Source organism: Sinohyriopsis cumingii, chromosome 11, assembly GCF_028554795.1.
Source record: "Sinohyriopsis cumingii isolate HCF-2022 chromosome 11, ASM2855479v2, whole genome shotgun sequence".
NCBI classification, from domain to species: domain Eukaryota; kingdom Metazoa; phylum Mollusca; class Bivalvia; order Unionida; family Unionidae; genus Sinohyriopsis; species Sinohyriopsis cumingii.
In genome coordinates this window covers 54,053,773-54,078,980 of record NC_142971.1, presented here as the reverse complement: position 1 = coordinate 54,078,980, position 25,208 = coordinate 54,053,773, and the positions used below count along the sequence as shown (strand labels likewise).

The 25,208-nt window shown below is 34.3% G+C and overlaps 1 protein-coding gene across 3 annotated transcripts in view; it reads right to left on the bottom strand.

Moving 5' to 3' along the window:
• LOC149788472 (cilia- and flagella-associated protein 54-like) overlaps nt 1-25,208 on the bottom strand; it is a 255,451-nt gene that overhangs the window by 153,937 nt on the left and 76,306 nt on the right. For all 3 annotated transcript variants that reach the window (XM_089974455.1, XM_089974456.1, XM_089974457.1), the window contains 7 exons: nt 25,092-25,184; nt 20,037-20,219; nt 18,193-18,335; nt 17,096-17,243; nt 15,331-15,486; nt 9,297-9,419; nt 5,652-5,852 (listed from right to left, as the gene is read on the bottom strand). In XM_089974455.1, coding sequence (XP_089830581.1) covers nt 5,652-5,852; nt 9,297-9,419; nt 15,331-15,486; nt 17,096-17,243; nt 18,193-18,335; nt 20,037-20,219; nt 25,092-25,184 — 1,047 coding nt within the window. The remainder of the gene's footprint in view (nt 1-5,651; nt 5,853-9,296; nt 9,420-15,330; nt 15,487-17,095; nt 17,244-18,192; nt 18,336-20,036; nt 20,220-25,091; nt 25,185-25,208) is intronic.

Genomic DNA, 25,208 nt, shown 5'->3' with positions numbered 1-25,208 from the left:
ACGTAAGCAAACAAATTTTGAGCATGCCAATTTTTTTTATGTCTGCTACTTTACCAAAACATACAACAATGCCTACATGATTTTGAACATCACTGGATTGAGTAAGGAAAATTGGTTTGAATTTTTAATGTTGTTTTAACAATTTTTCAGTCATATCACTATGATGTCTGCAGTGTGACAGTTTATAGTGATGTCTACATGTCTGCGGCATGATGCCCCACCCAGTCACATTATCCTGCCACCAGGCTGACCAGTCCTAACACTAACCTCTTAATGCTGAGCACCAAGTGAGGCAGCTGTTAGTACCATTTTTGTAAGTCTTTGGTATGACTCGACTGGGGATCAATCCCACGACCTCCCGCATCCGAGGCAGATGCTCTAACCCCTAGGCCACTGGAGCGGTGTACAGTTGTTATTTATCATGTTACATGTCCAACACCAATAAGCATCCAAAACTTCAAAAAAAACATTATTTGCCAAAGTAATTATGTAAATGTTTGGTATAATGAACACTGATAATTTCAAAACCAATACTGAATGCATGCAAATTGCAGACAGTGGAAAATACTATGTAAGTAAAGATATAAAAAAATTTTAAAAATTAAAACTTGGAAACAAAGAAAACATAAAATTTGTAATTTTGATGGCAAATAACAAATGAGATGTGCTAACATGGACAAATGTAAATGCAATGAACGAATTTGATAATGTAGTAGCCCTATCTTCGACAGCTTTCTCTGCTCTGTACAATTTAATGGTAAGTACTGACTGAAAACAATCTGCATTAAAAATGTCATCAGCTGATAAGCAACATAAAATATTGATGAAACATATGTGCATTTAAGTTTTGTTTCTATTTATGTAAGTTTTGGATAACACAGATGTCAGTTTTTGCAAATGACAATTTTTAATTAAGGTCTAATGTCAAAGCCCATCTGAAACAATCAAACAATGAAGCTTCCTTAATTCAGATTTATATAGATCATTTTATGTTGCTGATGATCCAACATAAACTCAGTTTCATATACATGGTATCCCTGTGTCTCCTCAAAACCTTATATCTGCAGTACAAGAGCCCCCCCAACCATTACATCTGCAGTACAAGAGCCCCCCCTCAACTATTACATCTGCAGTACAAGAGCCCCTCCCCACAACCATTACATCTGCAGTACAAGAACCCCTCCCTAAACCATTACAGCTTTTCACTTCAAAGGCAATCATTACAGAGTTGTTATAAGTTTCTTTCTGTCATTACATACAGATTATTGGTAGACACATAGAATACAAATACATAGAATCTCACAAAAAATAATATTTTCATTCTATATTCTAACACAATGAAGCTAGTTTTATTCTGACAATTGTGCAGTAAATGGCATGTGCTACATGCATAGAACAAATCTTATGGTTAGAATTAAGTTTTGTAGGCATTTAGTTGATAGTTTATGTTCTTATTATTTCATCATATAACAATACCACAATTATCCATTGTTTTTCATACTTCAGTATGTCGATTATTTTTTAGGTGTACAAATGATTTTAGTAACTATGACTCAAGGTTGTCTTAGGTACCTAAAAGGGGCGGGCTTTTAAAAAAAGGAAAAATAGGTTTTCTACATGAAAAGTTAAAGGATAAAAGAATGATAATTTTCATGGATTGATGGTGTACTAAAAATGACTAAAAATACTGTAGCAATCATGCATGGTTTTGTGTTGTTTTGTTGTGGGTTTAATGCCATTTATCAGCACATAATAGGATATATATGGTAGCCAGTATAACTGGTGGTGGAAGAAAACAGTAAAATTCAGTAAAAACTATTAACCCACAGGGAACTATTGACAAGCTTTCTGACATACACACACTGGTCAAACCTGAGTCTTGTTCAAACCAGACTCACAAACATTTATGTCAGGTCTTCACCAAATGAAGTTCTAGTTGAAAAGTGCATTTGACTTGTAAATCAATAAAAAGTAATCCCCAAACTATGCAAAACTAACTCAACTGGCTGATGAGATGAGGAAACAAAATATGTTACTATGATCATGAAATCGCACCATTTGCTGTCCTAGCATTGTGTTTCATTGGCTGATTGAGACTGTTACTCTAGCATTGTGCTTCATTAGCTGATTGAGACTATTACTCTAGCATTGTGTTTCATTGGCTGATTGAGACTGTTACTCTAGCATTGTGTTTCATTGGCTGATGGAGACTATTACCCTAGCATTGTGTTTCATTAGCTGATTGAGACTGTTACCCTAGCATTGTGTTTCATTGGCTGATTGAGACTGTTACTCTAGCATTGTGTTTCATGAGCTGATTGAGACTGTTACTCTAGCATTGTGTTTCATTGGCTGATTGAGACTGTTACTCTAGCATTGTGTTTCATTGGCTGATTGAGACTGTTACTCTAGCATTATGTTTCATGAGCTGATTGAGACTGTTACTCTAGCATTGTGTTTCATTGGCTGATTGAGACTGTTACTCTAGCATTGTATTTCATTGGCTGATTGAGACTGTTACTCTAGCATTATGTTTCATGAGCTGATTGAGACTGTTACTCTAGCATTGTGTTTCATTGGCTGATTGAGACTGTTACTCTAGCATTGTGTTTCATTGGCTGATTGAGACTGTTACTCTAGCATTATGTTTCATGAGCTGATTGAGACTGTTACTCTAGCATTGTGTTTCATTGGCTGATTGAGATTGTTACTCTAGCATTGTGTTTCATTGGCTGATTGAGACTGTTACTCTAGCATTGCATTTCATTGGCTGATTGAGACTGTTACTCTAACATTGTGCTTCATTGGCTGATTGAGACTGTTACCCTAGCATTGTGTTTCATTGGCTGATTGAGACTGTTACTCTAGCAATGTGTTTCATTGGCTGATTGAGACTGTTACTCTAGCATTGTGTTTCATTGGCTGATTGAGATTGTTACTCTAGCATTGTGCTTCATTGGCTGATTGAGACTGTTACTCTAGCATTGTATTTCATTGGCTGATTGAGACTGTTACTCTAGCATTGTATTTCATTGGCTGATTGAGACTGTTACTCTAGCATTGTATTTCATTGGCTGATTGAGACTGTTACCCTAGCATTGTGCTTCAATGGCTGATTGAGACTTGCCTCCTACATCAGCATCTGTTTAAAAATTAATGTCTAATGACTTCCATTTAAGTTCAGAAAATAATTTTTGGCTTGAATGATCACAGAATGAATGTTTAAGTAAGTTATGAGATAGTAAGAAAAGCTTGTGTAATCTGATCAAACCTTATTCTGTCAATAACAGTCATAAATGAAGCATTTAAAAAAAAAATTGAATGGCAGAAATCATATGGAGAGAATAAAGTGAAATAAGACTGCTGCAAGCAGTGTTTGCCTGAACACTTTGGAAAGACTCTGAAGGTCCATTCCCAAGCTGCTCCTCTGTTCTTTGGCCAACTGTGTTTGACCCCTATAGCATAATCCAGAAACCAACTTTAAAAAATCTTTACATCTCATGCCACAGTAGAATTTGATTTTGCCTTTAGATATCTGAATAAACCCTTTCATAAATTAAACTCCAAAATATGTTTCAGAGAGACATATTAATAATAATAAAAATAATAGTTTAAGTCAAATATATGCTACAGTAAAGATTAAAAAGTTCCCAATTCATTAAAGATATTACGAATGAACAAGCTGTTTGCTGAAATATACAAGACCCTCCAGCAGTGATATGTACAATTTGCTGGTACAAATGTTAATGAATATTAACTAACATCACAAAGTCTTCATAATAAGCTCCCAAGAATATCAGTAAAACATCATGACCCATAACCCGTGTCAATGAAACCTTGCTAAATTTTAAAACAAGCTGTTGTTATTCTTGCATTATAAACCATCCCCAAGCAACAAACTTTAAAGCAAATCGACAGATATATTATCAACACAAATTAAATGGATCTAGATTCACCTCATCTGCAAGCTACTATCATGTAACAGAGTAATTAGGAAAATATTCTAGATTAAAATTAGGAAGCAATAACTACAACTAAATTTTCTTTACAGAGAAGGAAAACTAGTCCCATTTTTAAATTTAGATTGAATAAACAATTTTACAAATAGAATATGAAGTGCAAAGCCAAAAAATTTGTTTTGGAAATGAAAAGATAGGAGGAAGAAAGCATGAGAATAATAATATTTTTAAATGGTCATCACATCAATTATCAAGAAAGATTGGTGTAAACTTTATAAGACAAGAAGTGAAGACTGTATATCCATCAGAGTATGTTGATGATGATTTCATTTCTTTCTTTCTTACTTTCTTTCTTTCTTTTTCTGATTTGACTATTTTATATCATGTGCTAAGACAATTATCAAATAACTGTACAAATGGCTATATATAACAAAGTAACAATAAATGATTCAGCTTCTCTGACACAGAAAAAAGTTAACGTAATAAAAAATATTTTTAAAATGAAAGTGCGTGTTCAGTTCCTTTCTTATTTTAAATTGTTAGGAAAAAAACTGACACACACATAAACAAAAACAAGGTAACAGATACAAAACATTAAAAGTTTTATGATAATAAAGTTTAAATATCGTCAGAGAATATCTGATTGTTGAACAATAAATAAATTCTTTTAATGAATGACATGGGACAGATTTCCTATAATTCACCTTGACATAATTAATATACTTTGCACAGTAACTGACACATTCTAAAACATATCAAGCAACATTGGCAAAAGGCAAGTCTACAAAGTACATACTGTATGATTTTTGTTTCGCTAAAATCAAGAGGAAAATCATTATTAAAATATAAATGAACCTTTAACCAATGAGAAGATAATAAAAGTGAATTTTCATCTTGACAGGACTTTCACATGTTCAGGAGGAAGCATCAATAACATTTTTGTTTAGTGTACGACTAACATTAATGTTTAAATCCGGCATAAGAATAATGGTCATCATTAGCCAATCTCATTCAGACAAAATTTATGGAACACTCCCTCTGCCACATAGATAAGTAACATATGGCAAAACATTTTTTTTCACTTCAGCAACGCAGTTTTTTTATTTATCATATGATCAACAGGTGAAGGGAATATCAAACAGATTCTGAGCAAAGGTGGAATCATCCTGTAAATAAGATTTCTGAATATCTGTTCATTCCAGGTCTAACTTTTCAAGCTTAATAACTATAACATCAAGCATGTTTAAAAAAGATAATATATTATTATATTTCACATCAATGAAAAGCATATTCAGCCTTAATTTCTTACATTTAATTAACAAGATTTTCAATTATGAGGAAAAAGATGAGATTTTTGAAGAATATGAATACTAAAATATCTCTCTCTGAAAGAGATCATGTCATACTACTCTCCTCCTAATCTTACTTGAAAATATCTTGACCAATCAAAATGCAGCATTTGTTAATTTCAAGCCATATTTCCAAGTTAGAATGATACAGCTTCAGAATTGTATTTACTTAACTCCTTCTCCTACACTGACTTATTACAATGAACTTGCCTTACCTCCAGTATCTATTTTGGGCTTTTAGCTTGAATTCAAGTATCATGCTTCAAACTGTTTTGAGGATAAAATGATGTATCACATGACAACAGGTTTATTTTTATACTTAAATAAATATATCATCCCATACCTGCAAGTTGACAGACCCAGCTGTACCACCATCAGCAGTCATGGTTGGCCCTGCAGCCTCAGCAATCTCTGGGATATGGAGTTGGTCACTTTCATCCTCCTTGGACTCCTTGAATCCCTCCCCAGATTCCAGGGCAAGCAGATGGCGTCCTGCCTCATTTAAGTTATTAGCAAGAGATTTTTGACCCCATGACCTAAGAACCTGAGGATTCAAAAGAGTAATGTTTCAGTGGCTTTTTTACGTTGCACAAGTGCATGTACATGTGCTATAAAAATATGGATTTTGATAACCTGTTGATTTTTAAAATATTAAAACTAAAGAAGAATTAGGAAACTTTGAGATTAGTCAATAAAGCATGAAATATAGGTCACAATGACAGCCTTCTGAATAGGTGGTGTCAAATATGCAAACAAAAATACAAAGAAATATAAACCAGTGCAAACAGTTAATGCAAATGTTAACCTCAAAATTTTCCTCAAAACTGGCAAACAAATTCAGTAAAATTGAGTTTAAAAAGTATTAAATAAGGCTAGGTAAGTGGCAAAAGGTCAAAATAAAGTATTAAATAAGGCTAGGTAAATGGCAAAAGGTCAAAATAAAATATTAAATAAGGCTAGGTACATGTTAAAAGGTCAAAATAAAGTATTAAATAAGGCTAGGTAAATGGTAAACGGTCAAAATAAAGTATTAAATAAGGCTAGGTAAATGGCAAAAGGTCAAAATAAAGTATTAAATAAGGCTAGGTACATGGTAAAAGGTCAAAATAAAGTATTAAATAAGGCTAGGTAAATGGCAAAAGGTCAAAATAAAATATTAAATAAGGCTAGGTGCATGGTAAAAGGTCAAAATAAAGTATTAAATAAGGCTAGGTAAATGGTAAACGGTCAAAATAAAGTATTAAATAAGGCTAGGTAAATGGTAAACGGTCAAAATAAAGTATTAAATAAGGCTAGGTAAATGGCAAAAGGTCAAAATAAAGTATTAAATAAGGCTAGGTACATGGTAAAAGGTCAAAATAAAGTATTAAATAAGGCTAGGTAAATGGCAAAAGGTCAAAATAAAATATTAAATAAGGCTAGGTGCATGGTAAAAGGTCAAAATAAAGTATTAAATAAGGCTAGGTAAATGGTAAACGGTCAAAATAAAGTATTAAATAAGGCTAGGTAAATGGCAAATGGTCAAAATAAAGTATTAAATAAGGCTAGGTACATGGTAAAAGGTCAAAATAAAGTATTAAATAAGGCTAGGTAAATGGTAAACGGTCAAAATAAAGTATTAAATAAGGCTAGGTAAATGGCAAAAGGTCAAAATAAAGTATTAAATAAGGCTAGGTACATGGTAAAAGGTCAAAATAAAGTATTAAATAAGGCTAGGTAAATGGAAAAGGTCAAAATAAAATATTAAATAAGGCTAGGTACATGGTAAAAGGTCAAAATAAAATATTAAATAAGGCTAGGTAAATGGTAAACGGTCAAAATAAAATATTAAATAAGGCTAGGTACATGGCAAAAGGTCAAAATAAAGTATTAAATAAGGCTAGGTACATGGTAAAAGGTCAAAATAAAGTATTAAATAAGGCTAGGTACATGGTAAAAGATCAAAATAAAGTATTAAATAAGGCTAGGTAAATGGTAAAAGGTCAAAATAAAGTATTAAATAAGGATAAGTACATGGTAAAAGGTACAAAACAAAGTATTAAATAAGGCTAGGTAAATGGTAAAAAGTTTATTTCCATCACATGAGCCATTATAAAAGTATTCTACTGAAACTTAACTTGCAATCTTTACCTGCTGAAATCAATGCTGCCACCAATAGGGTTGTAGCATAAGCCATATCATACTTTGTACAGAAAAACAAACAAACGTTTTAAGCACTTCTCTCAATATCATGTCGGAATGTTTACAATAAATCATGAAGTGTTATGATGACATTAAAATAAAGTAAAGACTCTAAGTAAGTAAAAAAAACACAGTTGAAGATCAATTAACAGTTACTTGTGGAACAGAATAAATTTTCTAATTTAAGAAAATAGACATTTTAAGGGAAGCAAATACATCTGAAAAGTGCCTTTGAGAAAAGTCAAATATGGCTGGATATGAGGTGATTGTTTAATAGAGGTGATTATTAAGCTATAATACAAAGAGTTCTTTATGGTTAGAATTTACATGCAAGACCTATGGCATAATCTTCATGTGCCAGAACAATTGATAACATTTATCAAATGGACTTCAGTAAAGGTCTGAACTACCTAATTGTGAAGACAAAAAATGTATGCAGACTTCAATGAAGGTCTGAACTATCTAGTTGTCAAGACAAAGAATGTATGCAGACTTCAGTAAAGGTCTGAACTATCTAATTTTGAAGACAAAGAATTTATGCAGACTTCAGTAAAGGTCTGAACTATCTAATTTTGAAGACAAAGAATTTATGCAGACTTCAATGAAGGTCTGAACTATCTAGTTGTCAAGACAAAGAATGTATGCAGACTTCAGTAAAGGTCTGAACTATCTAATTATGAAGACAAAAAATGTATGCAGACTTCAATGAAGGTCTGAACTATCTAGTTGTCAAGACAAAGAATGTATGCAGACTTCAGTAAAGGTCTGAACTATCTAATTTTGAAGACAAAGAATTTATGCAGACTTCAGTAAAGGTCTGAACTATCTAATTTTGAAGACAAAGAATTTATGCAGACTTCAATGAAGGTCTGAACTATCTAGTTGTCAAGACAAAGAATGTATGCAGACTTCAGTAAAGGTCTGAACTATCTAATTGTGAAGACAAAAAAAGGAAGTGGACTTCAGTAAAGGTCTGAACTATCTAATTTTGAAGACAAAAAATGTATGCGGACTTCTATGAAGGTCTGAACTATTTAATTGTGAAGACAAAGAATGTATGTGGACTTCAGTAAAGGTCGGAACTATCTATTGTGAAGACAAAGAATGTATGCAGACTTCAATGAAGGTCTGAACTATCTAATTTTGAAGACAAAAAATGTATGCAGACTTCAATGAAGGTCTGAACTATCTAATTGTGAAGACAAAGAATGTATGCAGACTTCAATGAAGGTCTGAACTATCTAGTTGTCAAGACAAAGAATGTATGCAGACTTCAGTAAAGGTCTGAACTATGTAACTGTGAAGACAAAGAATGTATACAGACTTCAATGAAGGTCTGAACTATCTAGTTGTCAAGATAAAGAATGTATGCAGACTTCAATGAAGGTCTGAACTGTCTATTTGTGAAGACAAAGAATGTAAGCAGAAATGCTGTCAGTAGTGACATATTTGAGGAAAAACTAGAAGCTGACCTAAATGTAAAACCTAACCAAGGTGTAATAATGACAGATGTAAAACCTAACCAAGGTGTAATAATGACAGATGGAAAACCAAACCAAGGTGGGAAAATGACAGATGGAAAACCTAACCAAGGTGGGAAAATGACAGATGGAAAACCTAACCAAGGTGTAATAATGACAGATGGAAAACCTAACCAAGGTGTAATAATGACAGATGGAAAACCTAACCAAGGTGTAATAATGACAGATGGAAAAGGATATTACTAATGATAGGAAGTGAGCAGATTCATTTTTTGATGGGACTAAGATGAGAACACTACAGTTTAACTTGACCCTGGGTGTCAAACCTTGGCAACATGATAAGTGATGCAGGCAGTCATGTGATGAAGGCTGTCAGTGATGCTGGCCTGACGCTTCTGTCTCAGGCTAGTGGGAATCTCAACTAAGACAGCATGACACCGCTGAAGAACCTGCAATTTATCAGGATTATGATCATACAGGTTACAGCAGGAAAAAGACCAGAAAATCTGCCATATTATTTACATATAATCCACAATGATAAGTCCACCTTCCACTTTTATAAAATATTTGGCATATCATTTTATTAGAAAGCTTTATTTACTGATGTTCATCTCCCCCTGCAAAAGCTTTACAATGCTGTGCCCTTTGATCCAAGTGAGATACAAATCTGAAAACCCTGTATGCAAGATGATTGCGTTTTATTGTTTGGTCCAACAGTTAGGCAGTTTTTCAGAAGCTGTTGAACCATTTTTCTATTTTTAGCAATAGTGGCCATACCTGATGATATATTTACATTATGTGCATAAAACTATATGGCAGGAATGCATTCTGTAAAATGTAGTCAAAATGCTGTTAAACAATTTTTCTAAAGTAGTAATTTCAACATTTTTCTATTCTTATAACTATATTAGATTGCAGATCATCATCAGCTGTATTACTTTAAAGCCCACTTTGCCACGATGCTTTCTGTCAAATTTTTGCCAAATACTGTTAAGTAATAATAATATAATAATAATAATAATATTAATAATAAAGACTTTATTTAGAGAAGGTAACTCGATTAGTTACAGAACTAATCTACCTTGAGGCCTTCTATCTGTTAATTACAATATATACAGCATATACAACATCATGTGAAGAATCTGGCTTGACACTAAGTAATTAATTTTAAAATTCAAAGTATCAAGCCAGGAACACATGCACAGGCATCAGTGAAAACATAAAACATATATAAAACATAAAATATAATCCTGCATTGAAAAATTCAGATATGAAAATGATGTAAAATTACAGAAAAGCAGGTGGTATTTTCTGTACTAGAACTGTTCAATTTTTTTTAAAGATTTCATCCATTTAATACACTGATTGTGAAAAGATCAAATGCTAGGAGCCTGCCTTATGTCACAGGGAAAGTTGTTCCATACCAGTGAACCAGTATATTGAAAACCTTTTTGAACAATTCCTTCTTTGGCCTTGGTAATATAATTTTTTCTTCTAATAGACCTTAAATTTGGAGTGCCATCAGCATCTCTTTGGTGAAAGATATTGCTTAGATAGACAGGAATGGCTTTTCTGGATACTTTATGCATCAATTTGGCCTTTCTAAAAATATTCTTTCATGTATTGTGAAAACCTTTATATTATTCATTGCATCCTGAAAGTTGTCTATACTTTGATCAAGAATTAAATGGCAAGCCCTCTTTTGGAGTCTTAAAAGTGTTGTTATGTTTGAATTAGAGGTATTACCCCAAATTACATTAAAGTAGTCCAGACATGGCTGAATATAACTTTTATAAAAGATGACCCCATACTGAAGAGGAATGTATATTTTGATTTTCCTCAGTAGCCAAAGATAAGAATTAACCTTTCTTGAAATATGTTTAATGTGAATAGACCAAGTAAGATTGTTATCCATGAATACACCAAGAATTCTATCTTGAGAGGTCATATTAAGGCTCACGTTGTCAAATAGAACCTGGAGTTTATCGCTATCTAGCCTTGCTCGTTTTTGTTGTGCTGTAACTAGTAGAGCTTTTGTTTCTTCTGTATTTATGATCATACTGTTTTCTTTGCACCATACTTGAAGTCTGTTGAGAGCATCTTGTAAGTTATTTTCAAATACTGTTTTGGTTTTACCAATCTCAGACAGTGTAGTATCATCTGCATAGAGGTCAGTGGAAGAAACTGAAGTTCCAATCTTAAGAAGTAAATCGTTGATAAATAGAATGAATAATAGAGATCCAAGGATATAGCCCTATGTTACTGCACAAATAATATTTTTACTTTCGGAAAGTTGACCATTTAAATATACTTTTTGCACTCTATCAATTAGGTAAGAAGTAAACCAGTTTAGGAGTTTTCACTGCATTGATAGATTTTTAGTTTTTCAAGCAATATTTCATGATCTACAAGATCACAAGCTTTACGAAAATCAGCCATAATAGTGCCTACCATTTCTCCTTGATCTAATGCTTTCAGCCATTTATCAATCAAAGATACAAGTGCAGTTTCACAGGAGTGATTCTGGTGAAAGCCAGACTGATTATCATGAATAAGAACATAAGTGTTTAAATAGTTGAGAAAAGAATCATGTACATGTTTTTCTAGTAATCTGGAGAGACAAGGAAGGATAGAGATGGATCTGTAGTTATTTACATCATCCTTTGTTCCTGCTTTATGCAATTGATTTTTCAGAAGACATTTAAATGCTTTTATAGTAAAAGTGACCATATTGGATGGCACACTGGCATCATCTTAGAAAATTCTCTATTCTGTAGTTTTGGAAAAGGTGTTATGTAAATGTTTTCATTTTTTAATAATGGTGGTCATATTTGATGGCAGATTAGCATCTTTTGTTTAAATCTGAAAGATATAAAACTTTTCTATATCTGGTAATGGGGGTGATATCTTCATCCCAGGTTGCCTTCTGTCAAGTGTGATGGAGAAGACACAATATAAAACTTTTTCTATACGTGGTAATGGTTGCAATGTGGTTGTTGTTGTTGTTGTTGTGGGGTTTAACGCCATACTTCAGCACAAGATAGGCTATGCAAGGTGGCCAGTATTAATGGTGGAGGAAGAACCCGGGTAAACCCATGAATGAACCACCGACCCATGAGAACTACTGGTGAGCTTTCTCATATACCCACGTTAGCCGAATGCAATGTGGTAATGGTGACAATGTGGTAATGGGGGCCGAAACAAGATCAGTTGTAAATACTATCAAGCTGTCTATACGAGGAAGCTTTCTGTCAATTTGGTCAAATTCTGATCAGTAGTTTTTAAGAAATGGTTTTAAAACAAATCATTTGTAGCACCAGTGGCCATTTTAATGGCATCTCAGCATCATTTGCACAAATTTGAAAAGTTTTTATCATAGGACACTTTCCATCAAGTTTGGTCAAATTCTATACAGTGTTTTTGGAGAAGACATTTAAAGGTTTTCATATTTGATGTGACAGTGGCTTTTCTATTTCTAGAAATGGTTATATTTGACATGACAGTGGCTTTTCTATTTCTAGAAATGGTTATATTTGACATGACAGTGGCTTTTCTATTTCTAGAAATGGTTATATTTGACATGACAGTGGCTTTTCTATTTCTAGAAATAGCAGTTATATTTGACATGACAGTGGCTTTTCTATTTCTAGAAACAGCAGTAATATTTGACATGACAGTATCTTTTCTATTTCTAGAAACAGCAGTAATATTTGACATGACAGTATCTTTTCTATTTCTAGAAATGGTTATATTTGACATGACAGTGGCTTTTTTATTTCTATATAACATTTATATTTGAAAGCATATCAGGTCTTCCATCCTGGAAAATTTCTGTCAAATTTCCTTAATTATGTTTTGTGTTTTCACAGAGGACTTGTATAGATTTAAATATTTTCAACAATGGCAGATATATCTGAAGGTAGATCAGCATCATATGCATAAATATGAAAGGCCTTCATACCAGGATGCCCTGTGCTAAATGTTGTTAAAATTTGAAAACCCTTCATACCAGGATGCCCTGCACCAAATTTTGTTAAAATTTGAAAGGCCTTCATGTCAGGATGCCCTGTGCCAATTTATTTTTTAAATTTGAAAGGCCCTCATTAACAGGATGCCCTGTGCTAAATGTTGTTAAAATTTGAAAGGCCTTCATACCAGGATGCCCTGTGCCAAATGTTGTTAAAATTTCAAAGGCCTTCATTCCAGAATGCCCTGCACCAAATTTTGTTAAAATTTGAAAGGCCTTCATACCAAGATACCCTGTGCCAAATGTTGTTAAAATATGAAAGGCCTTCATACCAGGATGCCCTGTGCCAAATGTTGTTAAAATTTGAAAGGTCTTCATACCAGGAAGCCCTGCACCAAATTTTGTTAAAATTTGAAAGGCCTTCATATCTTGATGCACTGCGCTAAATGCTGTTAAAATTTGAAAGGCACTCATACTAGGATGCCCTGCACCAAATTTATTTTATATTTGAAATTCCTTCATACTAAGATAACCTGTGCCAAATGTTGTTAAAATTTGAAAGGCCTTCATACCAGGATGCCCTGTGCCAAATGTTGTTAAAATTTGAAAGGCCTTCATACTAGGATGCCCTGCACCAAATTTTGTTAAAATTTGAAAGGCCTTCATACCAAGATAACCTGTGCCAAATGTTGTTAGAATTTGAAAGGCCTTCATACCAGGATGCCCTGTGCCAAAAGTTAAAATTTGAAAGGCCTTCATACCAGGATGCCCTGTGCCAAATGTTAAAATTTGAATGGTCTTCATACGAAGGTACCCTGTGCCAAATGTTGTTAAAATTGTAAAGACCTTCATACCCTTCAGAATGTGTCAAATGTTAAAATTTGAAAGGCCTTCATACCAAGATACCCTGTGCCTAATGTTGTTAAAATTTGAAAGGCCTTCATACCAAGATACCCTGTGCCAAATAGTTAAGATTTGAAAGGTCTTTATACGAGGATACCCCATGCCAAATTTTGTTAAAATGTGAACTGAATGTTTTGAAATTTTTCAAATAGCACTTGTTTCCAGACACAAGTTACACACATGCTACATGATGAACACAGGGCTATACACATTACACACATGATGAACACATTACACACGATACATGATGAACACAGAGTTATACCATAAGCCTACTTTGCCTCAACTATATACAGTATGCATTTCCAATAGCATCAACTATTTTGTTGCTGATGATGAATTATATACACTGGAAGGGGTAAAATTGCAATCAGATGTTCTCTACAATATCATTCATACAACTAAGTTATACCTAAACACATGTTAAACTAATAAGGAGAGTCTCTCTGGATATTTATGAAAGAACACAAGTTCATTTTCACATGAAACAGAGAGGTATCTCTGCTAACAAGGTGTTTATCACTAAAATCAAATCCCCTGGTCAACAAAAACTCATTTGGAATATCTCTCAATATACAGAATGGTGTGGAGGACTGATGTTATGGTTTTGAATCCATTATATCTTTAGTTGTAACTATAATGTAGTGATTAAGCCAACTTGTCGAATGCTGTAGTATTGAAATCCTTAACAAGTTACATCACTGTAAGCTCAAAACCATTCCTGAGATGTGTCAACATACAAGTTTTAAGGAGTACAGATGAAATAGTGCCAATGTTACTCACAGCTTAAGAAACAAATTGTTAAAATATAAAAGTCCCTTGAGCATACAGATATGGTTAGTGACCTAATTTTGGTGTGTTGGGTAATATACTTTAAGATGCTTATAATTACTAATTTTCATTTGTTTATGTGAACAAAGACTTAATGAACCCAAATAACTTGTGTATTTTCAGCTATCCATTATTTTCGCCATTAATATCGTAAACCCTATTTCACCTACACTTACAAAAATTGGTAAATGGATGCATCTCAGGGACAGAAACTTAGTAATACAAAATCTGGGTCACTGTCACCTTATTTTCACATTTGAATGACTTGTATACTTTTAGCCACATATTAGTTACATACTCAGTATATTGGGGCTTTTTAAGACACAGTCACAAAAACTGGATGTAATTTCTGTTTTCTAAATCAAGTAGTTTCAAATCTGTCTCTATAATGAAATACATACTATTTTGACATAAAAAAATAATCTGAAATTTGTGTGCATTCTGTGTTACACATACACCAGATATTCTGAATACCAACCTGTATGTTTTTGGTGTTATTAACATATTAATGATATTAATTAATAATTTCATTGAGCCCAAACTTATGTACATCAACAACACTCTATGAGAAGAGCTTGATTGAGCGAAGAATTTTCTTTTCCACCGTCCCTAAATTGTTTACATTCTGCATACAGAATAGTTGTTAAAATTAAACTAACCTGTATCACTGGAATTGAGGGAATCTTGTAGAAGATGAGGGGAGACAGAAGTCCATAACACTGGACCACTGCCTGCAGAGCAAGGTTAGACTCATTCAGCCAGCCTGCAAGCTCTATTGCAACCATCAGCTTCTCACACTGAGCCAAACGATCTATCTAAAATTGAGCAAGGAGTGTTGATTATATTAGGTCTGTCACTGTTCAGTGCTCTAGATTAGGAAATGTTTTTGAACAAACTGAGATAAGCACAAAGTAGCTGTTTTTACACTTCTTTTGACTTTCTCATGTGGAAAGTCTAGTATCTTTAATTTTGTGCTAATTTGGAATGTTTCAGTTTATTCTATTCTATATAGTTTTGATATTTTTTAAAAAGGCTGCACAAGCAAAATTAAGAATAAGTATACAATAAACAACATATTATATGAAATAGTCCTCTATAAAGTCGCTACTATGGCATGGCTGATTCCAGATATAACTGACCAATGAATCTCTACAACTCTGACCTTTGATCAATCTATGTGCTCTTGAACTAAGCATGCTGTGCAGAAACAATTTTTTTCTTATTAGGCTTACTATCACCATGACCTCTGACCTCTAAACCCCAGAATCTATAGTCTTTTATTATTACTTAAATTGCAAGCCATCGACACTGTTTTGTCAAGCAATTTTCTCTATAACAAAAGTTATTCTGCAAAACACATTTTTCTTTGTACCACAGTAATCCTGACCTTGTACCTTTTGATTCCAAAATCAACAGAGTTTTCCCTTACCTCAAGTGCAAACCCTCCACAAACTATGGGTATGTTTTGTGGTCTATAATTAAAGTCATTATGCAGGAAGCAATTTTCTTCCTTCAGCTGACCTTTAACCTTTTGACCCCACAATCAACTGGGTTCTTTGTCACCCAATGTATAAGATATCTACAACTCTGGTGAAGGTACATGTCTGGGAACTAAAATGTGTGTGTGTAAATCATTTTATCTTTTTTCACTCAATGATCTTTGACCACAAAGCTTCTTCCTTACCCCAAGTACAAGCCCTGGTCTGTTATGTAGAACTAATATTATTGTATAGAAGCCATTTTTATTCCTTCTGTCACAGTGACCTTAAACTTTGACTTTTTGACCCCCAAACCTGCTCCAGGTATGCCATGTATTACTACTGTTACTGTGCAGAAACCATTTTTCTTCTTTCAATCAATGTGATCTTGACCCCTTTGACCTTTTAGCCCTGAAATTTATATGATTCTCTCTTACCCCAATGCAATGCATCCACAAAGTTCGGTTAACTCTAGGTGGTGGAGAACTCAAGTTAATTTGTGGAAATGGTATTGGTAATAGATGGACAGCTGGATAACATTACAGCATAAAATCCCCCACCATATGGCGGGCATATAAAAAACAGAACAGCTGTACAATTTCCAGACAATTAGCATATAATGTATTATATATTCTCATCACGTGTAAGCAATTAAGACTTTCCTACCATTTACTTTCTGCAGTGTTATTAGTTTCTCTTTTTAATTTTTTTGTTTAGAGAGGTTTATTACCATCGATACTTGTAACATTTATATTCTTCAATGCAATATATGATCACCTGAAGTGCTTTCCAATGAAACTTAAAATTTCTTACAAACTCTATTTCAAATCAGAAAATTAAATATTGTTTTAAAAGACAAAAATGTTTTTCATGCTTTATAAACATGCAATGGTAGCTGCATGATACTGGTGTTAAGTACTTGCATGGGAAGCTTGAAAAATGATACCTGTCTTGAATAGTATGGTCCCTTATCACAAAGAACATCACAGAAGAGTTCTCTCCTGCGAATACTGATGTCCACATTTATAAAGACACTGGTGAGGAACTGTCGGAGCAATACAGGAGATGTCAGGCACACAATTCTCTGGTTCAACCTCAAGGAAATAAAGAAAATTATGTTACTATAGTTTGTATAACTGGAATATAAGAAACTAAAAATAACAAGTGTTATTATTTCCTAAAGTTCAAATCCACACTAGATAGATTATTCTAGCTGAAAATTACTTGTTCTCAAAAGTAAGGGAGATAATCATGTGTAGATACCTTTTATAGAAAAGGAAAGCTTAAGCAGGGCTTTTGTTTCCTCTCAAATAAGTGAGCCCTTTACATGACACATATATGTAAACTAAAACAGGTAAAACTATGTCTATAAAACTTCAAAACAGTAGCACTAGAAATGTGTGTATTCACTGATACAATCATTGGGTGTTTTGTGCAAGCTCAGCTACATAAAAGAATGAAGGAGAATCGGTACAATTTCTTAAAATTCAGATTATTTTCTTAGTCATGGAACTTATTGGCCAATAAAATTAACCAAGACTCTTATTTTTAATTCAGCAACAACATCAATAAATATTTCTTGCAACTCAAATAAATTATTTTGCATAGGCAAAAAGCACACATCAGAGACAATCCATGGCAACACATGACACCACAACACACATGTCCAGCAAGCTTTCCTTGTTCTTAAGTGTTCTTAAGTGTTACCTATTTCATATAATCAATGTTTAAATAGTTATATTTAGAGAAATTTGTTTAGCACTGTGTATGTTATTTATAGAATATCAGTTTCTGACACATTAAAGGTCAGTTTCATAACTTATTCAAATTTATTCCTCGGTCTCACCTTCCTAATGACAAACAGAAAAACGTACATGTGTAAAAGATGAAAGTTTGTGCAACTGAAATTTTAACCTTCAATATATCCTCCACATTTTGATTTAATTCCAGGATATTCATAGAAGAATATTTTAAATTAGCACACCAATTATATGGACTGAGAAAATAGAATTAATGTCCCAAAAATGAGACAAATAATGGCACCTTGTTAGGGTTAATTTAAAGTCCTCTTCTTTTGTTGTCCTGTATGTAATTCCCTCTGATGGTGGGGATTCAGCAATGAAATGATCCCAGAGTAGATCACATGCCTGCCTTGCAATATCATAAAAACCAATTTGGTAAGCAATCTGTAATTTAAAAAAAATACAAAAATACTATGGACTGAAATATTTTCTTAAGGAATACACACACACAAGAACATCAATGTTAAAACTTATTTATAAAAATAATAATGGGAAAGTGACTGTAATAGCCTATTTTTGCCCAGCTCCACCCCCAAATTATGCAAAACTTAATATTTAAACATGAGTACAATATGCAGTACACATTATGTCCATCTTGACACATGGTACAAAAAATACACAAAATCAGACACTTCACAATGAAATGATTTAAATGAGTCTTAGAAATAATAAAACAAGATACAATTTGATTCTCTGCAAATATTTTACTCAAGAATCTTTAAAACTTATAATAACATACAATGTTGCATGTGCAAAAACTGTAAAAACATGCATACCATTATTTACAATACTAAAATTGTGTACGCATAAATATTTTGATCATGAGGTTCATGAAAATATATTCTGTGACTGAAGACAAGTATATATTATAGAGCTAAATTTCTCTTATAATGAAAATGCAATTTGCTCAAGTTTCATTAATGTCTGCTGTAGATAAAATTCACTTAGTGTATTTGCCTTGGATGTTTACTTGACCTTTATGAACTTGAGAAAGGAGTCTGGACTGTGATATGTAACACTGCATATAATCAAGATATGCAAATCACTAAAGTTTCATTAAAAATGTTCAGTTGTTCTAAGTTTAAGCTCTTAACAAGAATGTCATTAATTTATATACGTGTTTCCTTGCTGTGACCTTGACCTTGGGACTGGGTACATGGCTGCAGTATGCAACACACCATCGAGCCATGACATATACATAACTACAATTTTAATTAAATATCCTCCATTGTTAAAACTTATACCCAAACAAAAATTCAAGTCAGTGATTTATATTTAACAGGGTCATGGCCTTGACCTTAAGGCAGAGGGTGAGCATGTGGTGTATGATATGATCATGATATGTGTTTAGCTCAAGGCTCATCAAAAAGTTACAGCCTGGACAATGATTCAAGCAAAAAGCTTCTTTTTCCTTGCTATGACCTAGATCTCTGACCTAGGAACTCAACAATCTAGTCAATATAAATACCTGATCAAAGTTTCATCAAACCAAGACATTTTAAATTTATGGGTCATACCAAAAAAGTATTTCAGACACCAGGCATACATAAAGTTGAATGCAAAGAAGTATGGAATGATACCATAACCGTTACATGCTGGACTTGATAAAAAAAATACAATAAATTGGTAATAGTTTTGATGATAAATGTTTCCTGTTGAAAATTTATAACATTTTAGTTAAGAAAACACTATCTTCACATGAATGTAATACAATGAAAATGTCATAATGTGCTTTATCTCGGGTACAGCTATTTTAGATCAATTTTGAGATGTTTGGTGGTACCAACCTATCTTTGTAACAACTACAGATTTGTGTTTTTAGCTTTACAAAAAGACATACATAACAAAAATATGTAGAAGCAAGGTATTTCCATTTCTGTTAAATAAATGACAATTCAAGTTTCCTTAACATCACCCTCTCTTTCATGGTTGATGAATTTTAAACCATTTGTATTTTTTATAATACACAATAGTCACTATTTTGAAATATTAGAAGATAATATAGACTTTTTCATTACTGCACAAACAGGCCCTCAGTGCCTCAGGAACAAAAAGAAATGTATGTATTGATGGCTGGAAGCTTACCTGGCTGAGGAAAGCCCATGTTGTCAACACTGATAGGGGATGAATTGCCAGTATGGGCTTGGTACTCTCTCCAATGCAATTGCCAATCAGTTTACCATCAGCTGTATAAGCTGCCAGGGCAAATATGTACCGCTCATTTGGTTTTAGTCCCGACACTTTTAGTTCTGGACAGTAGTAGGGTACCTACAAAATAGTATGGAATTCTATATATAACATACATTTTCATATCAACTTCCATTCTTCTTTATAGAGCACTGAATTAGCATTTTATTTACCTGAATAAAAATACAAAAATAACATAAATTACATGACAACATTTAGTTATCAAAATTTTCTTTCTCATTTTCTTCATACAATGCATGAAAGGAAGATAACTATTTGGAACTAAATGTATCATGGAAACACAAAATTAGAAAATATATGTACCCATGAAAACACAAAAATTAGAAAATATATGTATCCATGGAAAGACAAGAGATCAAGTTCTTATTGGTTCTGCTTTTTAGTTAGCTATTGAATTAAAATTTTTATATGATAGGTATTTAGAAAGTTCTCTATATTAGTATACAGAACAACAAAGTTCTTTATTAGCGAATATTACATCAATCAGTGCATCCCCTCAAAATACTCCCCATGCAACTTTACACTTTCTCAGTCTGTTTATCCAATTATAAAATACCAATTTGTATTCACTTCCAACCACATGGCCACTTTTATATCATCTGCCCCTCAGTGAATCTCACATAATGGGATTCAGCCAAAACTCACCCAGTGTGACCCAAGCTAAAAAAAAGATCCTTGTACAGTTTCCAGTTTACCAGATGCAGGAACTTGAGAAAGTGCAAGCAAAGACCTTCCATGGGATCCAAGTCTGCCACTGAGCTAACAGAGGTAAGAGGTAAAGGTAAGCCGACAGTGATGCCTTTACCAAAAGAGCCATTATGCGGGATAAGACTGACTAAAAATATATGTACCCATGAAAACACACAAATTAGGAAATTAAAAACTCTCCTGAGGCTGGTGAGGAAATTCATTGCCACATAAAGTCCTAAAATGGAACAGTTCACTGGGAACTACAGAATGATATGTCCTTTTTGGAAGACAGTCTCTAAGGATCCACTCATCAAAATATTGGAGAATGGGGATCACTAAAGACCTCAAGTGGCCTGAAACCAACCCCACCACCTTGTAATAACTCTTTGGGTTAAGGCAGGGCGAAATGGAAAAGCTAAATATTGAAACACCTCAGATTGGAGACAAATATGAAGGTATTTTCTTTGTTAAGGGAAGACTGGGATGTGAAGGTACTCATCCTGAAGATCAATGGAATCAGTTCCTGAGCCTCATGGCATTCCAAACTGATATGAATCCTTCTTGAAGTCTTCATCCTCAAGAAATCTGTTTGAGGTGGACAGGTTGCTCATAAGCAACTTGACACTAGAAAAAGTAAAGAACAGAAATCCTGTGACTATTTATTTTTCACCCTTTAAACTGTGCCCTTCTCCAGAAATGTGTGTGAAGCTTGAACCTCTTCCTTTAAATGGAAGATGGAAGTCTGTGATAGTGAAGGATACTTCCAGAAATGAAGTTGGTAGCCATCATTTAAGGTGGAATGGACCCAAACAGTGTCCACTGTGACCTATCACACCCTTAAAAATGAGACAAGACAGGCTCCTACCAAGTCAGAAGAAGACACTACAGGAGAGGGCACAATTCTCAAGGGTCTACCTGTTCCTTCCTTGGGGAAGGTGGAAGAGTCCAAAGACTTTCTTTATTGGTCTTTCTGACCACATCATCTAGCAAACAACTGGCGAAAGAGAAGGTCATGAAGAGTAGTCAGGGAGAATATGCATTTTGTCCCGCTTTGATAGGCTGGGAGCTGCTGCAAGGGATGATGTCAGTTCCTTAAATTCTTTGACAGTGTAGAGAGGTGAGACATAAAACAAGAATTACTATCTTTGAGATCATCTTTCTATCCTCAGTGCCCAAAAGCTTAGAAGGCAGTAAACATCTAGACTCCCTCCTCCTCACACACACAGCCCAATAGGCATGAGGGGGCTGGGAATTCAACTGGAGAAGGAGGGACTGATGCCACTGGTTCATCCATGAACTCATTTGAATCCACCATTACAGAAATAATGTCATCATCCTGAACTTGATCCTGAGGCAAGACTGTCCCCTCTAGTTTCTCTCTGAAGAAAGGGCAATGTATATGGGGCCATGAGGGAAAACTCACTTATTGGAAAAGGGGTATTCCCACATCCCACAGGAACTAAGGGAGAATATAGAAAAAGGGGAGATGTAATTCTAATCCGCCATCCCAGCATGTAAAGTCTGATTCCCTATACACATCAGGATCATGACAAAGATCTGATGAAAGAGAATACATCAGAGTGAATTCCTTCTCTAGAAGGTGCAATTTGCAAACCATCTTGACCAGGACACCACTCATGAGAGACTTCTCTGAGACGTTAACTTCCCTCGAGACGGGCTAATCCCATCAGTCCCTCCTCGGCATGGATGACACTGTAATGAGCATCAAAGACTATCTGGCCATTTCTTAAGTTGACCTCCTAACCAAGACAAACATACTTGCTACTCCAGGCATCATTCTTCCCCAAAATTAGGCTGGGATATTTTTCATTTCAATTCTGGCCCTCCAATACTAACTGAAGGAGGGAATAATTTAGTTTGGACAAGGGACTACATGTCCCTGAAAAAGGAAAGGGAAATCAACACATTAGTAGCATGTAATGCATTACTGCTATTAACATAAGCTTCTCATGAGAATTACGTTAACTATACATCTCTTTGTAATCCTCAGCTGTCACGGACTATCCTATTGTGAAAATACATAACTAATACATGCTGGATATTAATCAAAATATTGCCAACTGCTCTTTATCAGTATACACTATATAAATTTGCATATTTGTTTAGCTCTCTCCCTCCCTATCTGTCTCTTTTCTCTCTCTGTTTTTGTCATATAAATGAACTTGTGTCAGACACCTTTCAAACCCTAATGTTCTATGAGAACAGTTTTCTACAAATTTTGCCTCCAAATAATTGTATCTCTAATTAATAGTATACACCTAAATTCTAATGTGCTCACTCTTTTCTCCCCAAACAATTAGTACATTTTACCAAGTTTAATATCACTATATCAGTTAAATTAACTAGTTTTGGGGACATTTTGCTAATATTTCTGTTAATGAGCAGCTTCATATTCTCCTCTCTATCTCTAACTCACACCCCATCTTGGATCAGAAAATAACCTTTTTGAAAACCTTATTATTCACATAACTTCATTTTGATCTGGTTTAAAAAAAATGCTGATGAGTTAGAACATTCATTACTTCAAAACTGCTTAGATTATTACTGACATTGCCTGTTTTCAAATTTGGAAACTCGTATTCATTGCTTCTTACATAATACCAATTGATTGGCTGGGTTGGTGGATGGACTGCATTTCTATTCTTGACTCAAGTATCACATTTTTAGTTACTTCTGACATAATACCAATTGACTGGCTGGGTTGGTGGATGGACTGCATTTCTATTCTTGACTCAAGTATCACATTTTTAGTTACTTCTGACATAATACCAATTGATTGGCTGGGTTGGTGGATGAACTGCATTTCTATTCTTGACTCAAGTATCACATTTTTTGTTACTTCTTACATAATACCAATTGACTGGCTGGGTTGGTGGATGGACTGCATTTCTATTCTTGACTCAAGTATCACATTTTTAGTTACTTCTGACATAATACCAATTGATTGGCTGGGTTGGTGGATGAACTGCATTTCTATTCTTGACTCAAGTATCACATTTTTTGTTACTTCTTACATAATACCAATTGATTGGCTGGGTTGGTGGATAGACTGCATTTCTATTCTTGACTCAAGTATCACATTTTTTTTGAGGTTGCATTGCCAGGTGTTTTTTTATCAGCCCATTCTCCGCTTGCCTTGAGGGATCCATCTCAATGCCTGTCTGGTAATGTTGGTTGGAGGCTTACATAGGGTGTGTCCTATCCAACCTCACCTTCTCTTCTTCATCTTGCCCTCTACTGGAAGCTGGACGGTTCTCTGCCACAGGTTCATGTTGCTGATGATGTCTGGCCAGCAGATCTGAAGAATTCTTCTTAGGCAGCTGTTGATGAGGGTCTGAACTCTCTTTACAGTGGACTTGGTGGTTCTCCAGGTCTCTGCTCCATACAGTAGGACTGACATCACGTTTGAGTTGAACAGTCTGATCTTGGTAGTCACGGAAATTTCTTTGGAGCTCCAGATGTTCTTGAGCTGTATGAAAGCTGCTCTCGCCTTTCCAATCCTTGCCTTGATATCTGTGTCTGTGCCACCCTGCTGGTTGATAATGCTGCCCAGATACGTGAAGGACTCCACCTCTTCCAGGGCACTTCCCAGCAGTGTGATTGGGTTGTTACTGACATAACTGACCTTGATTTCTACAGGCACTGACATGACTTGACTGGCACATTACTTGTTGCTACAGTTGTAAATCTTTCAAACAGATCGGTCGAGTACTAGCATCATAGGAATTTCTAAATCAAAATGCTGGTAGGGGACAAATTTGATGTTAAGTTGAAAATTCCAGTAACATAATGGCATTATTTGATAAAGTTTATGGAGACTCATCATTTGGGACTCTGTTTAACTCAGTATCTGGCAAAACTTTTGTCAAGGAGCATGTTTCTACATTATTTTTAAAACTAAGAAACTTAAGTGGCTCTGTAACTAGCAAGCTGAACCTGCTAACATGTAGGCACAGGTTGAAATCCTGTCAAAAGATCAGCCTAAATCTGCTAGTTTGCAGTGTTCCATGGCAAGGGACTTAACTTCAATTGCCTCAGCATGATACATCCTTCCTATGTTGCTGTGCAATAAAACACAAAACCAAATCTGTCTGATTTGTATGTGTAATCTTTGTTAATCCAAATACAAAGGGTGCAGGAAAAAATGTCCTGACTTATGGAGTTCAACTGCAGTTTCACAAGTCAAAAGAATTAACTGCACTGAGAGTGATCAATACTAACCTCTTCCCCAGTACCAGGTAAAAAGTAGTCATTAAGTCTGGCTTTGACATTGCTTCCAACAGCTGATCTTCCAAATAGACGATACCAGGCCACCTGAAAAATACATTTTAACTGGTC